Genomic DNA, 15,217 nt, shown 5'->3' with positions numbered 1-15,217 from the left:
TGTAAAATTCAAATGTTAAGTTCGATATTTTTGCAACGAATAACAGAAGAACATGCATGCAAAATAATATTTGAATTAATGAATTTGTTAGGGCACAATATTTGTGGTTTATTCTTGGGTAAAGTACAAAAAACTACCTCAACTATTGGCCTCAAGACACTTTCATACCTCATCTTTTTAAAATGACAATGTCATACCTCATTTTATGAATTTGTGTCAATGTCATACCTCCCGTCAGTTTTTCTGTTAGTTTATCTGTTAAGTGCTGACGTGGCTCCTCCACCCGTCCCCTAAATCTTCCCCAACCCACCTCCATCCCCCACATCTTCCCTTCCCCTACCTCTTCCCATCCCTTTCGAACCCAAACCCTAACCCTAATTCCCCATTTTCAAACAAAAGCCCTCGACCCCATCGCTCTGATTCTTTCACAGAACCCTAACCCAGATCAGCATCCAGTCCTCCTGAGGTTCGCCACCAAGAGCTACTGCATGGATAGAGGACCTAGATACAGAGCCTACACGGAACTCAGGGAATCATGGCTAAGGAGGAAGTACATGAGCCCAAAGGAGTCCAAAGAACCCGAATCGAAACTGACCCTATTGAAGAAACAAGTCAAATTTCAGACCCATCTGATCGATTCGCAAAACGGGTCTTCCGTTCTCGATCAATCGATGCCTGATTTCTCAACCGTGCTGCTGAAAGAGAACCACAAGCCATCGTCAAGGCTTCCGTCGATGCAGGAGATAACTCCGCCAACAAAGAGTTGGGTGAAAGAGGCGGATGGGGTTCTGTCGAATTCAAGGGGGAGCAAATCGGCGATCGCAAGATAGAAGAGGTACAACCCACCCTCTCTCTCTCCTCTCTCCCTTTCTCACCTTTCTCATCTCTCGTTGAACACCTGCATCCCCAAAACCCAGAAGCCCTTCCCACCCTTCCCACCTGTCTACCCCACAACCTTCCTCCACCATCCTTTCTCTCTCATCTCTCTCTCCTTAATGGCCCGAAAATTGACGAAACATCAACACTTTTTCTCCTCAATGCCATGAACTCCCTATCATCCCTCATGAAGCTATTGTGCGTCCTACCGTCGGTAATTCCAAAGCTTGGATTCTTTGCCACCAAAAACCCGTCGTCGTCCTCGTCGAGCTCGAGATGAAGCACCTGCTCGCTACCCGCCACATCAGAATCCAGCGATGTTCATGCCTGAGCAGTACACATTCATCTAGGAGCAGAATCCGACGATGTATGACTCATTTATCGACGACTCGGCATTCTCGAATGCGTCGAAGATTTTTCGATCGTCGCGGTTCAAAATGAGCAGGGTGCAGGAAGAGCTACAGATAGCCCAGATAGAGAGGGAAGAGAGAGAAAAAGAGAGAGAAAAGAAAAATAGGAGAGAGAAGGTGTTGGAGGAAGGTTGGGGGGACGGGTGGGCAAGGTTGGGGTTTTCTGTTTGAAAATGGGGAATTAGGGTTAGGGTTTGGGTTCGAAAGGGACGGGAAGAGTTAGGGGAATGGAAGAGGTGAGGGATGGGGGTGGGTTGGGGAAGGTTGGGGGGACGGGGAAGACTTTGGGGGGACGAGGAAGAGTTTGGGGGTTGTCGAAGAGACGAAGAAGGTTGGTGTGGGTGGAAGAAATGGGAGGCCCGCACCTCTAGGGGAAGGGAAGAGGTGGGGGATGGAGGTAGGTTGGGGAAGGTTTGGGGGATGGGTGGAGGAAGGTTTCTGGGTTTAGTGGTTGTCGAAGAGAAAAAGAAGGTTGGTGCGGATGGAGGAAAGGGAAGGCCTGCACCCTAGGCCATTTTAAATTTTTTTGTTTTTTTTTATTCTCAATTTTTTTAATTTTATAATATTATATTTAATTATAATATTTAATAATTAATAATTAATTAATTTTTTAATATTTTATTTATTTATTTAAACCACGTAAGCACTTAACAGAAAAACTGACGGAGGTATGACATTGACACAAATTCGTAAGATGAGGTATGACATTGTCATTTTAAAAAGATGAGGTATGAAAGTGTAGTAAAACCAATAGTTGAGATAGTTTTTTGTACTTTACCCTTTATTCTTTATAAGAATATTTCTCTGATTTGATTCAAGGGTGATGATTGATCTTGAATTAGGCTTGTGGGCTTATCTTTAAGTTTCATACGGGCTTTGTTTGTACCATACTTAAGGCCTCCATATTTAGATCTCGTATAAATACTCGGGGGACTTAAATGTAATTATGTAATAAAGGAAGGGGCAAATATGTAATAATTGAGGAGCCCTTATTCTATAAAAGGACCCCTCACTCTCCTCATTAAGGGAGGCCATTTGCTTAAGCCCCCTCATCCTCTCAAAGCTCTCACTCTCATATTCAGAGCTCTCTCTCCCTCATAAATACAATAATCAGTGTGGACGTAGCCCAAACATTGGGGTGAACCACGATACATCTTGTATTATTTACATTTCTTGCAGATTCACGGTCGGATTTACGTTGTTCCAAGACCTCTGGTTTTGTGCATCAACATTTGACACCGTCTGTGATAATCGACACAAAAAACTATGTCAGTTCTCTTTCATTTGTTCACCTCCACCGCAAAATCTGCAAAATCTGTAAAATCTACAAAATCAACATTGCAAAATCTGAAGAAACTCATAACCTCCTTGGGCTTTTCCAGAAAATCCCCACAAACACAAAAAACCAATAAACCAGTCCCCCACAAACACAAAATCAGCGGACTCATTTCTCATTCTCCCTCTCTCTCTAGAACTCTTTCTCTCTCTTCCCCTTCAGATCTCTAAACCTCATGGCCATGCCTTCGCCTCCACCGACGACGTCGTATTGGTGTTACAGATGCACTCACTTCGTCCGCGTGTTTGCTCTAGACTTCGCCCTCTTGTGCCCCCACTGTGAAACCGGCTTCCTCAAAGAGATCGAGACGATGCCACAGCCGCTACTGCAGTCGAACCATCTCTGCTGTAGATTCCCATCCTCCCACCGGGTACGACGGGCCTCCAACCACCGATCTTCTCTATTCAACCCGGTCATTATCTTACATGGCACCGAGGCCGATACCGAGTCCAACATATTCGAACTCTACTATAATGACGCCGTGGGGTCGGGGCTCCGACCACTTCCGCCCGCCATGTCCAAGCTTTTAATAGGTTCGGGCTTTGACCACTTATTTGAACAGCTCTCCCAGATTGAAATCAACGGTTTGGGCCGACTTGAAAACCCGTCTGCGTCTAAATCCGCTGTGGAATCTATGCCAGTTATTCAAATCGTCGATACGCACGTCAGGTCGGACTTGTACTGCACCGTTTGCAAATAAGCATTCGAACTTGGGTCGGAGGCTCGAGAAATGCCGTGCAAGCATATATACCACTCGGATTGTATCCTCCCCTAGCTCTCAATGCGTAACTCGTGCCCGGTTTGTCGACACGAGCTGCCCGCTGACCAAAACAACGGTAATTCAGATCCGGGTCTCGAGGAAGAGACAATGGGTTTGACTATCTGGAGATTACCCGGCGATGGATTTGCAGTGGGGAGATTCTCCGGCGGCATAAGACCTGGCGAGAGGGAATTACCGGTTGTGTACATAGAAATGGATTGTGGATTCAATGGTAACGCGGCTCCAAGAAGGGTATTATGGGTATCGAGGAGTCGAGGGAGCGAAAGTCGCGGGATTCAGAGTGCTTTTCGTAATATAGCTTCGTTCTGGGGGCGATTAAGTTTCAATTCATCGTCTTCGAGGTCCGGGTAGGAATCTGATATTGTATTTTAATGGCGGCGAAGATCGTGATTCGTGGGTCAAGGACGACGTCGATTTCGAGCGCATGTTTTTGGTCGAAGACAGCGCAGGAGCACATGAGGGACAACGCAAAAGAAAAAGAAAAAGCAAAAGGAGAAAGCCATGTGAAATCATTTTCTGAGAAAGAGAAAAGAGAAAGTAAAAGCAAAAACAAAAGCAAAAGCAGAAAGCAAAAGAAGATATAAAAAAAAACAGACATAATTGCGGTGGTGACCCTCTGATGGTGTTTATATAGATGTCTCCAAAAGATAAGAAAAATAAATTACATCATTCAAAAATAAATCCGACCATATGCTCAATGGGTCACGCCCATAATGCCATCACCACCGCAAAAGAAGATATAAAAAAACAGACATAATTGCGGTGGTGATGGCATTATGGGCGTGACCCATTGAGCATATGGTCGGATTTATTTTTGAATGTGCAAAAGAAGATATAAAAAAAAACAGACATAATTGCGGTGGTTATGGCATTATGGGCATGACCCATTGAGCATATGGTCGAATTTATTTTTGAATGATGTAATTTATTTTTCTTATCTTTCAGAGACATTTGTATAAACCCCATCAGAGGGTAATAATAATAGGGCAAGCCCAAAATAATGGGTTGGAATGTTTATGCCCAAAAAAAGCCAGGCCCTCTATTATCACCAACCAGGTGATCAAAAGTACGTCCAGTACTACAAAAAATTATTCGGCAGTCTTCCGCTATTACCACCAGCCAGGTGATCAAAAGTACGCCCAGTACTCCAAAATTATTCGGCAACCTTCCGCTATTATCACCAACTAGGTGATCAAAAGTACGCCCAGTACTTCAAATTATACATGAGCATCACTCATATCAATCATACATAAACACTCATGTCAATCAGCTTCAAAAGCTTCATTTACAGAGCTCTAGCTTCAAAAGCTTCAATTACAGAGCTCTAGCTTTAAAAGCTTCATTTACAAAAGCAATCGGCTTTAAAAGCTTCATTTACAGAGCTCTAACTTCAAAAGCTTCATTTACAGAGCTCTAGTTTCAAAAGCTTCATTTACAAAAACTCTAGCTTCTAAAGCTTCATTTACAGAGCTCTAGCTTCAAAAGCTTCATTTACAAAAGCTCTAGCTTCAAAAGCTTCATTTATAGAGCTCCAACTTCAAAAGCTTCATTTACAAAAGCTCCAACTGCAAAGCTTCACTTGCAAAACTTCACCTACAAAGCTTCAGTGCAGGGTATACAAATACCGCATCTGAACAATCGCCACTTCAACCCATACATGGATTCAATTTGAAGTCTCCAGCCAACAGACTCTATTGACCGAAGACTTGGGGGACTACATTATACACCATATATTGGGTCTCAACTGGGCCTCATGAAAAATACTTAGGGGACTTAGCCCATTATTTATGTATTGAGGAGCGAGCCCTTATTCTATAAAAGGGATTCCTTCACTTTCATTAGAGAGCACTCATGAAAAATACTTGGGGGACTTAACCCGTTATTTATGTATTGAGGAGCGAGCCCTTATTCTATAAAATAGACTCCTTCACTTTCATTAGAGAGCACCCATTATTCATGTACTGAGGAGTGAGCCCTTATTTTATAAAAGGTACTCCCTCACCTTCATTAGAAAGCATCGCTACCAGCTGAGCAACCGCCTCGCCGCGAGTATCACTCTTAGCCCATCACTTATGTATTGATGAACGTGCCCTTATTCTATAAAAGGGACTCCCTCACCATCATTAGAGAGCATCGCTGCCTACTGAGCAACCGCCTCGCCGCGAGCATCACTCCTAACCCATCACTTATGTATTGAATTTCAAGTCTCCAGCCAAAAGACTCTCTTGACTGAAGACTTGGGGGACTGCTGTTTGTACCATTCTTAGGGCCTCCGTATTTAGATCTCGTATAAATACTCAGGGGACTTAAATGTAATATGTAATAAAGGAATGGGCAAATATGTAATAAGTGAGGAGCCCTTATTCTATAAAAGGACCCCTCACTCTCCTCATTAAGGGAGCCCATTTGCTTAAGCCCCCTTATCTTCTCAAAGCTCCCACTCTCATATTCAGAGCTCTCTCTCCCTCAGAAATACAATAATCAGTGTGGACGTAGCCCAAACATTAGGGTGAACCACGATACATCTTGTGTTATTTACATTTCTTGCAGATTCACGGTTGGATTTATGTTGTTCCAAGACCTCCGGTTTTGTGCATCAACAGGCTTGATCTTGAACAACTGTGGACAACAATTAGTGTCAAGTGATGGGTGGCCATCGGCTTTGGTGGTGGATGATCTAGCGTGTGTTTGTTGTACTTGTTGATTCTCCACGAGCTTAAAGAAAAACACAAGAATGTTCATGTATTTTGGTATTTGCCTCAACCTGGGAGCTTTCTGGTTTCTCCAAAAGCTTAAGCTCACTTCGTTTCTCACCCAGTTCGGCTCTTGAAAGTGAGCCTAGTATTTATAGGCAAAAGATTGGGTACTTGATTTGTGGGATTGTTTTTCTGATTTAATATAATTTAGCTTTTAATTAAATCAGAATCTTTTATTTAGGAATTAAACTCTAATTGATATAATTTGATCAAACTAGAGTTATTTTGTCACATTTTGTATTTAATTTGATTTATTTGATGGAGCTGACACGTGTCACTAGACAACTCATCTAATTTTGACGAGTCACATGCAATAAGTGGGAAAGAGATCCTATCCGGATCTCTTCCACCAACGCCACTGGATCAACTGATCCGAGCCCTTGAAATTTGATCCAACGGCTAAAAACAGGGGCCCTTTAAAAGTTATAATAACTTTAGCCGTTTGATCAAATTTTAAGGGTCCAGATCACTTGATCTGATGACTTTGGTGGAAGAGATCCAAAGAGGATCTCTTTCCCCATAAGTGCAATTTGTGGGTTCCATAATGTGAACCATGTAAACCCCAACAGGTCAAAGTTTAATTTGTTGGTAATCATTTATTTCAAGGATACATATGTCTTAGGTTGCATGAACACTTGACTGTAGTATACGTTTAATTACACTCATCCGGGTTTAGTGCAACTTCAAAATTTCACACATCTGCTAATGATCATTTGGTTTGATAACATAGCCCACTTAGTATGGGATTTTTGAACTTTAATCCTTGAAGAAGATTAAAATTTAATAAAAATCTGGTGTTAGATTAGATATTGATTTTAGTTCTCTAATGTGTACTTAATTCAAATTTATATTATTTTTTTTTTAATATTTAATAGATATCTTATTTACATTAAAATTAAAATTATTTATTATTATACACATTTTAATTTATTCTATTTATTTTACTTCCTCTAATTAGTGTACCTAAATGTTTGTATTATAATATATTTTACTAAATTAGTATACCGAAATGTCCGTACCTAAATGTATTGTGGTGAATTAGTGACACATAAGAAAATATGCATAAACATAAGTGTACTGAACAATTCTGTACCTAAATATATGATACTAAACAAGTGTACCGAAAAATCTTGAAGAAAATATTTTCTTATATAAGATACTTACCATAATGAGAATTAAAATTTATAATATTTTAATAAAATTTAATTTATGAACACCATAAAATTATAAGTAAAAAAGAGAGACATTAAATAGAGTTTGGAGACTAAAATCAATTTTTAATCTTGTATAAGACATTTTTCTAAACTTCATCTTATTTAAAGATTAAAATATAGTTTTTGTAAGGATTATCCATGACATTCAGGTCGTTGTTTCCCATTACAAACACTGGCGTTTGATTTTGCTCCTCGCAATTGTAACAAAGCAGCACATACAATGGCTACGTTTGTCTTTATTGAACAGAGCTTGTATGAGTGGGATGATCTTGAAAACTAATTTGGCTTTTCAATATCCTTGTCGCTCATGTGAATGTATCCATTCGTATTTGATTATGAATAAAACAACCATCGTTTATTAAAAAAAAAAAAAAACTCATTTGTTAAATCAAACCCACAACTGTAAGTAGTCAAGTCTGATCACAAGTTGGAGCTGAATTGGTGATTACTGATCACAGGATCTTTTGGACAAAGCAATCAGCCAAAGAGGATGTACGTGGGTAAATGGGTTCATGCAGCGACGTTACATATTTTGTTTGTATTAAAATTTTCAGATCTTCGGAATTGGGTTTACGGATCTTTCTTCTGAACAACATTCCAAAACTTGTAGCTGGCTACCTGAGCCAAGTACCATGATCGTATGAAGATACGTTTGTTTGTTTCTGCATGTAAACTGTATAATTAGTCGAGTCAACAGGTGCTGAGACAGTATTCTAGTTGGATAGGATAAGATAGGATGAGGGTATTGTGTCAGCTGATTGGTAGGGGTGACGTTTCATTCTAAGCAGTGAATCATTGGTCACTTACGTCCATTTTTAAAGTTGATTTGGTGGTAGAAATTATAAACTCGGGAGAAGTAGTTCTATGTGAAAATGTCTATTAAAAAAAATTAAAAAAAAATTAAAAAATTAAAAAATAAAACTTTAATCGGCTTAGCTGAAAGATCTTTGTGTTTTCATAAATGTTCAGGGGCTGGGGGGCATATATATGCTCAAAAGCTATTGAATTACACTGCTCTATCTTCCATTTCTAGAGAAGCTGCTTTAAAGATTAGGTATCTGTGTGGCTATCAGCTTTAGCCCAAGCCTCTGGCATTGAAAAAGATGGATAAGTTATAATGTCCGTTTGCAACACAATTATTTGAACTTCTATACGTATTAAGGAAATGTAATTAACATGCATGCATGCTGACAATGTACTCTAATTATAAATAATATCTTGCTTATCACATAAATAAAGGTTGGAAAAATTCAAGTTTCTCAAAGTGGAAAATTAATATATAATAATGTTTCAAATAATACTACATGAATAAAGTTGAGGTTCTACATAAAATCAATTGGTAATATAGGAGAGTCCAACTACTTATTAACAAATGCAAAGTCCTCTCTTTTCTCAATGTGGTTTTAAAACTCTCAACATATCCTCACGTGTGACGAGATTTCAAGCCTAACACGTGGACAATACAATTGGATGTGGTGGAGCACTTTTGGTCATTGAGCTTTATAAGTGGGACAATCTTGCTTTGATACTATGAAAAAAAGTTAAGATCCACCATAAAACTAATTGATAATATAAAGAGTAGACCAAAACACATGTATGATCTTCTTTTTTTTCCAACACTACATATCATATTTACCTAACTACTCTGTTGTCTTTATTGGCGTCAGTCAATCTTTAGAAAAATAGGAATGTAAATATTGTGTAAATATTAGAGTCCTTTATTAGGAAGGATATATTTGTGTCCTTTATTGTTTCCTTAGAGAACAAGGATTGTATGTACTTGTATACCAAGTTATGCAATACATGAAAATTAAGCCATATATTTCTAAGGAAAACTAATGAAAATGGCTTGAAAACTTTGAGTTTTAACGATAAATACAAAATAAAAGGTAATGTGAATAGTATCAAGATTGATTTTTTAATGTAAAAATGTGGTTTTTCGTTAAAATGAACAGTACCGGGAGCTTTTCGTTAAAGTTCCTATATTTTTATTGTCTTCCGCTGTTGTCAACAGCGTATATATGATAAAAAAATGCACATATTGAATACAAATGGTTTTATGCATACGTTTTAAATTTTACACTCTTCCTTCTGTAGTCATTTTTTTGTTTCCATTTTTTATTCTTTCCGAGCAATACGAATTAAAGAGGAGTGCAGACTGGAAAAAAAATTCAAAATTTAACTAAGAATGTGACTTTACCCCTTCAAACTCAATTTTTTTTTTTATATAAAACTCATAATAATATATTTTTTTAACAAAAACCCGATGACTAGGCTCCACCTAAGCAAATTACCTAATCGAGATCGTGCGTCATTTAATATTATTCTAATTCTCCAAATTACCCTCAATTAAGTCATTATAGCATTTTATATTGATATCAAAATTAAAATGGAAAGCTTTTTTATTTTATTGTCTCCAACTTTGAAATTTTAATTGACGTAGGAATAAAACGTTTTGAATTCAACAAAAAAATTTCAGATTAATGTACCCTATTGATTTAATAAAAACATGCTTTTGTTTTCTTTAAAACAAAAAGGGTGAAAAATGATGAGTCTAGTATGTTTTGTTTTATTTTTCGAATATCAATGTACCTATTTTTTTTTTTTTTTTACTTAGTACTAATAGTTTTCGTCATTTTGAAAAATAATGCAACTGTTATCAAATTTTTGAATCTGGAAAATATAGGTAAATTAATTTATGTAGGTAAATTAGTATAAAATTTCATACATGTTTATCATGGATCCTGAGCCTCTATTACGTGACATGTTAATATTTCTCATATAAAATATATTTATCATTTAAATTAGTGAATCTACAAAATATAAGTAAATTAATTTGTACAGGTAAATGAGTATAATATTTCATACATGTTTATCATGCATCCCGAGCCTCTATTAGTAGGCATATTATTGATATTTCTCATATAAATATACTTATTAGGCATACTATTGATGTTTCTCATATAAAATATATTTTATTATTTACATTAGTGAATCTACATAATATAGGTAAATTAGTATAATATTTCATACATGTTTATCATGCATTCTGAACCTCTATTAGTAGGCATATTATCGATATTTCTCATATAAATATACTTATTAGGCATACTATTGATATTTCGCAGATAAATATACTTATTATTTAATCTACAAAATATAGGTAAATTTGTTGGTATAATATATTAATAGTATAGGGGCTTGTTGCTCATCATAATTAGGGTGAGTTATGATAACCTTTATTGACTTAATTAGGGAGTTGTGGCATAAGTTGTAAATATATTGTAATAATAGGTCACTTATTTGCATGCATGCTAGTTTATTTGAAAATTGGATTTTATTTAGAGATTCAAATTTGTGTGGATTTTTGTTTATGAAATGCAACTTGTCCGGGCTTATATCTAAAGAACCCAAAATTTAATCACTTTCTTTATTTACTTGAATTTTTGAAAATAAGGGCATGTTTGGTAACATATCGCAAAACAATTTTTCATTTTACAGATACAAAAACAAGTGTAAAATGTGTTTGGCATGTTGTACTCAAAAGGTGAACAAATATAAAGATAATATACAACAAATGAAAGGCGGGTGTATATCGTACTAAGGTTTGCATGGCCACGTGCTAAGTGTGTTTAACACATAGTGGATATACAGGTGCTTGTCAATTGAACAAGTTCATTAAACACTGACCACTAAACATTAAACACTGATCGCTAAAAAAGCCTAAATGTATGGATGCTTACCACATGCCAAATGTTACTAAGCTTCAAGTTGTAGTATGCAAATAGTTCTCAGACCTAAGGCATCCTTAGTATATTGTGTTTACAGATATGAACTTTGATTTCACCTCAAAGCCTTTACTACTTCGTAAGGCCCGATAGCGTGATACTCAGATTCTTATGTATAAGTATGGAGATAAATGAATGCATAATAAGGAATCGATCACTTTCTAATAATTGATCAAATAAAAAGAGATATCCTTTGAAGCCAATTGAAGATCCATCTCAGAAATCCTTGGCCAAAATAACTGTTGGTCAAGCTATGTTTGTAAGAAACAGATCAATATGAGATGTGTCATGGTGATTATATATATTTATATGTGACTTGATATTATTCCATATCACATAAATCTTGATCGGATATTGATGATAGAAAAACCAAATTAAATTGTAACTACAATCAGGGTTCAAAAAAGTATAATGATTAATTCACATATACTTCTACTAATCCAAGTAACCATGAAATGCTAGTAGATCTCATGGTTTGTGGAGTTAATTAATTCATTAATAAATTTCACTGCCGAGTAGTTAGAACCCATAAGGCCACACACATATGGTAGTTTTAGCAACGTTAACCAGGATGATGATTAGATATAACTAATTGTTAATTATATTGAATTTAATTATTTAAGCCTATTAGACATGTTTTATTTAAATAGGCTTTGGGCTTTATTTAGTTAAAATGGATCCAACTTACAAGCCCAAGAGGACAAGCGAAGAAAAGTTTGGCGCATGGGACAAAGCCCATAGAGTCAAAACCTTACTATGGTGCGGCATAGAGAATTCAAGTGTTTAGATTGCGTTACCATAAATGAACTCTAGGTGGGTGTATTTATTATCGTGGGGAGAGATACATTTTTAGGATAAAATCCTCGTTCTAAACTAGAGAATCCTAGAGGATATCTAGAAGTAGATAATGCACCCTCTTAGGAGTTATGATTACTTGCAACACATGCTAATCCCTAGGTTGTAGGAACTCCAAGACTTATAGGATTTGATTATGACCATATCCGGATCAGATCGCGTGACTTGCGGAATAAGCATGGCCATCTAGCGAAGTTGCAAGGACTTCGGCTAGTGCCCTGGAGTAGAGTGATTGGGGCATTGCTACTCCATCTGATATAGCTCCACTTAGAGCTAGTGAGTCCATGACCAAACTTTTGAGGTAACTGCATTCGGATTAGCCTTACTTTGGACCTGGAAAATCACGGTCTCACAGGGTGTGTATAAAATACACCTTGAGTTTTCTCTCATATGCTAAATGTAATTAGTTTTATCATTCAAAGAAATGAGTGAAAAACCCTAGGCAGAAAAACACCTTTATGCCTTTTAACCCATTGATCCAAGTGAAAGATCTTAGTAGCACATTTAAAGCAATGATTCAATCCTCCGTTGCTATTTATCAGTGTGGATACTCTTAGAGGCTCAATACTTGGGAGCTTCACACATTCAGTAAAGAAGTCGAAGATCGCGGGCTTGTGGATGATTTAATCAAGCGGCGCATGCATATCTACAGATTCAAGTAAATTAATCTCTTCACCAACTTTATTTGTTGCTTTATTAACTATAACAAACTGGATATATAATTAGGATAATATATCGTATATTATTTATTACTTTTTGGTTGTGTATTTAATTATTCAAATTAAATTTATCCTAATAATATGCCCAGAAACCTAACATCCATCACATTAGGGTAATTTCAGGCAACATTTTATGAGCAGTATTTTCTAGAGTCTTTCCTGTAAAGTTCTAGTGAATGACAATGAGTGTTAGTTGATATTACTTGGATGACAGCTAGCTTTATTCTCAAGTTATCTGTAATACAAGTGGTATAGTTGGTCTCTACTTCGTAAGGATTATGGAGTCTTAACACCATGCAGCTAACGTAAAAGCGATCCCGATAAGGATTGAATACAAAGATGTTGAATCATGATAGGACTCATTCATTCTTAAGGCGATAACGGTGCACTACTGTTAATAGGCTGGTGTGCAACCCTAGCAATATATATATATATGAAGTTATAGTCCCTGCTCCCATATGTGAAAAAACCTAAATATTACTGAAACCTATTAATACAGTAAGGGAGCTATTGAGTAGTGGAAGTATAAGACTGACTTGCGTTACAATGATGGCATCGAATACAAGTAGGTGTTTCTGCAATTAATATCTGATATATATTAATATATGTTCTGCATGAGTTAGTCGTATTGTAACCCTAGTACCTAGTTGTTGTAGCTTTGGCTTATGAGTTTTATAGATCTGCTAACATGCGGTATCAGAGCCACTAAACATGGCTAAGGTTTATACTAGAACTTACCCTATTAAATATTTTGTTTAAAGTCTTGGTCGTTCCGTTGTAAACTTTTCGTCATATCTGATAAAATACCTTATCAATGTCGATGCACGCTTCCATTCATTAAAACTGGTCATATTCGTATATACATATAGTTTTATATCAAAATGATGTGTTTGTTCAAGTTTTATCAGGAAGAGATTCTCTAACAATGGCAGATATGACTACCTGAAGACATTAATGGAGAGGTGCAAGACTATAGGGATCATGTTATCATAATGATAACATGTAAATAACTAAAACAAGAAAACAATACCTATTCTGCTCAATAGTGTTTAGATTATTGTTTTGGCTTGTGAATCAAACATATTGATCTGGTGACTCGTTTAAAAGCATTTGAATAATAATCTGCTCAAAAAGTGTTTATTATTCAGTTTGTTTAAATGATCCAATGTATAGTGGAACATGAGATTGACAAGATTACATTATTCATCTGCTCAAATGTGTTGAAAACATGTAAATTGACCTTGTATCTTATTTTCCAGCTATGCAAAATTAATATGAACATCATATGGTCTAAAGTTGTTACTGTGTTCATATGCTTATTGATGAGAAAGGAAAACATTATGAAAAAAATTTCCTTATTACTTGTTAAAATGCTGATTAAATATACTGACATTAAGAAAATTTTACGTTTTGCAGCCCCACATATGACCTCTCTTAATTTCAACAATATCGAAACCCTTACTGGTTCCAACTTTAAGAAATGGAAGGAGGATGTACAGATTGTTTTGGGGCTGATGGATCTTGATTTGGCATTAAGAGAAGACAAACCTACAGCCTTAACAGTTGAGAGCACAGCTGATGAAAAATTGAAATTTGAAAAATGGGATAGAGCCAATAGAATGTCCCTCATGATCATGACAAAAGCCATGGCACAACCTGTCAAGGGAGGAATTCCAAAGCTTGACAATGCCAAGGATTTCTTAGCTGCTGTTGGAGAAAAATTCAAAGAATCAGAAAAGGCAGAGACAGGTACATTCCTTACTCAGCTTACCTCCATGAAATTTGATGGCATAGGGAGTGTGAGGAAGCATATTCTCAGAATGGTCAATCTTTCTCTGAAGCTGAAAGACTTAGAGGTACCTATGACTGATCAATTTTTGGTTCATATGGCTTTAAACTCACTACCTGCTAAGTATGGACAGCTGAAGGTTTCGTACAACACACAAAAAGATAAATGGGGAATAAACGATCTGATCTTAATGTGCGTGCAAGAGGATGAGCGACTCAAAGTTGACAAAACTGGTGAAGTGAACATGGTACAAATGGAGAAAGGGTCCAAGTCATTCCATGCTAGTTCATAATTTACTGCTGGTAAGAAGAAGAATAATGTAATTTCTTCTTCTTTTAAAAATGCTAACACCTCTGAAGGATCTTTCAAACTCAAACCAGTAAATATTGAGATAGAAAAGGAAAAGGAATGCTATTTTTGTAAAGAAACAGGTCATATGAGAACGAACTGCATTGGTTTAAAAAATTGGCTTACAAAGAAAGGTAAAACAACAAATGTTTTTGTCTGTGTAGAATCCAATTTGATTTTTATTCCTCCACAAAGTTGGTGGTTTGACACTGGATGTTCAATTCACATAACTAATTCTTTGCAGGGCTTCTCAAAAACAAAGGAAGTAAACAATGAAGTCTACAATGTCTTTGTTGGGAATGGGAGCAAGGTTGCTGTCGAGTCTATTGGGAGTGTCAAATTAGT

The 15,217-nt window shown here is 36.6% G+C and overlaps 2 protein-coding genes and 1 pseudogene across 2 annotated transcripts; all 3 read left to right on the top strand.

The window, feature by feature from the left end:
• The first annotated feature begins 488 nt into the window (after positions 1-488).
• LOC126584204 (uncharacterized) lies at positions 489-830 on the top strand. The gene has a single exon (XM_050248664.1). The coding sequence runs from the start codon at positions 489-491 to the stop codon at positions 828-830; it is 342 nt and encodes a 113-aa protein (XP_050104621.1).
• Positions 831-2,761: 1,931 nt separating this feature from the next.
• LOC126584203 (E3 ubiquitin-protein ligase RDUF1-like) lies at positions 2,762-3,775 on the top strand (annotated as a pseudogene).
• Positions 3,776-14,159: 10,384 nt separating this feature from the next.
• On the top strand, positions 14,160-14,816 carry LOC126584202 (uncharacterized). Its single transcript, XM_050248663.1, has one exon. The coding sequence runs from the start codon at positions 14,160-14,162 to the stop codon at positions 14,814-14,816; it is 657 nt and encodes a 218-aa protein (XP_050104620.1).
• The last annotated feature ends 401 nt before the right edge of the window (positions 14,817-15,217 follow it).

This window comes from Malus sylvestris, chromosome 10 (genome assembly GCF_916048215.2).
Source record: "Malus sylvestris chromosome 10, drMalSylv7.2, whole genome shotgun sequence".
Taxonomy (NCBI): Eukaryota; Viridiplantae; Streptophyta; class Magnoliopsida; order Rosales; family Rosaceae; genus Malus; species Malus sylvestris.
The sequence above is the reverse complement of the archived record's forward strand: the minus strand, read 5'-3'. Positions and strand labels throughout refer to the sequence as shown.

Bases quoted from the DNA above. Each gene is read 5' to 3' on its own strand.
- LOC126584204 (XM_050248664.1), top strand. From the start codon at position 489: ATGGATAGAGGACCTAGATACAGAGCCTACACGGAACTCAGGGAATCA.
- LOC126584202 (XM_050248663.1), top strand. From the start codon at position 14,160: ATGACCTCTCTTAATTTCAACAATATCGAAACCCTTACTGGTTCCAAC.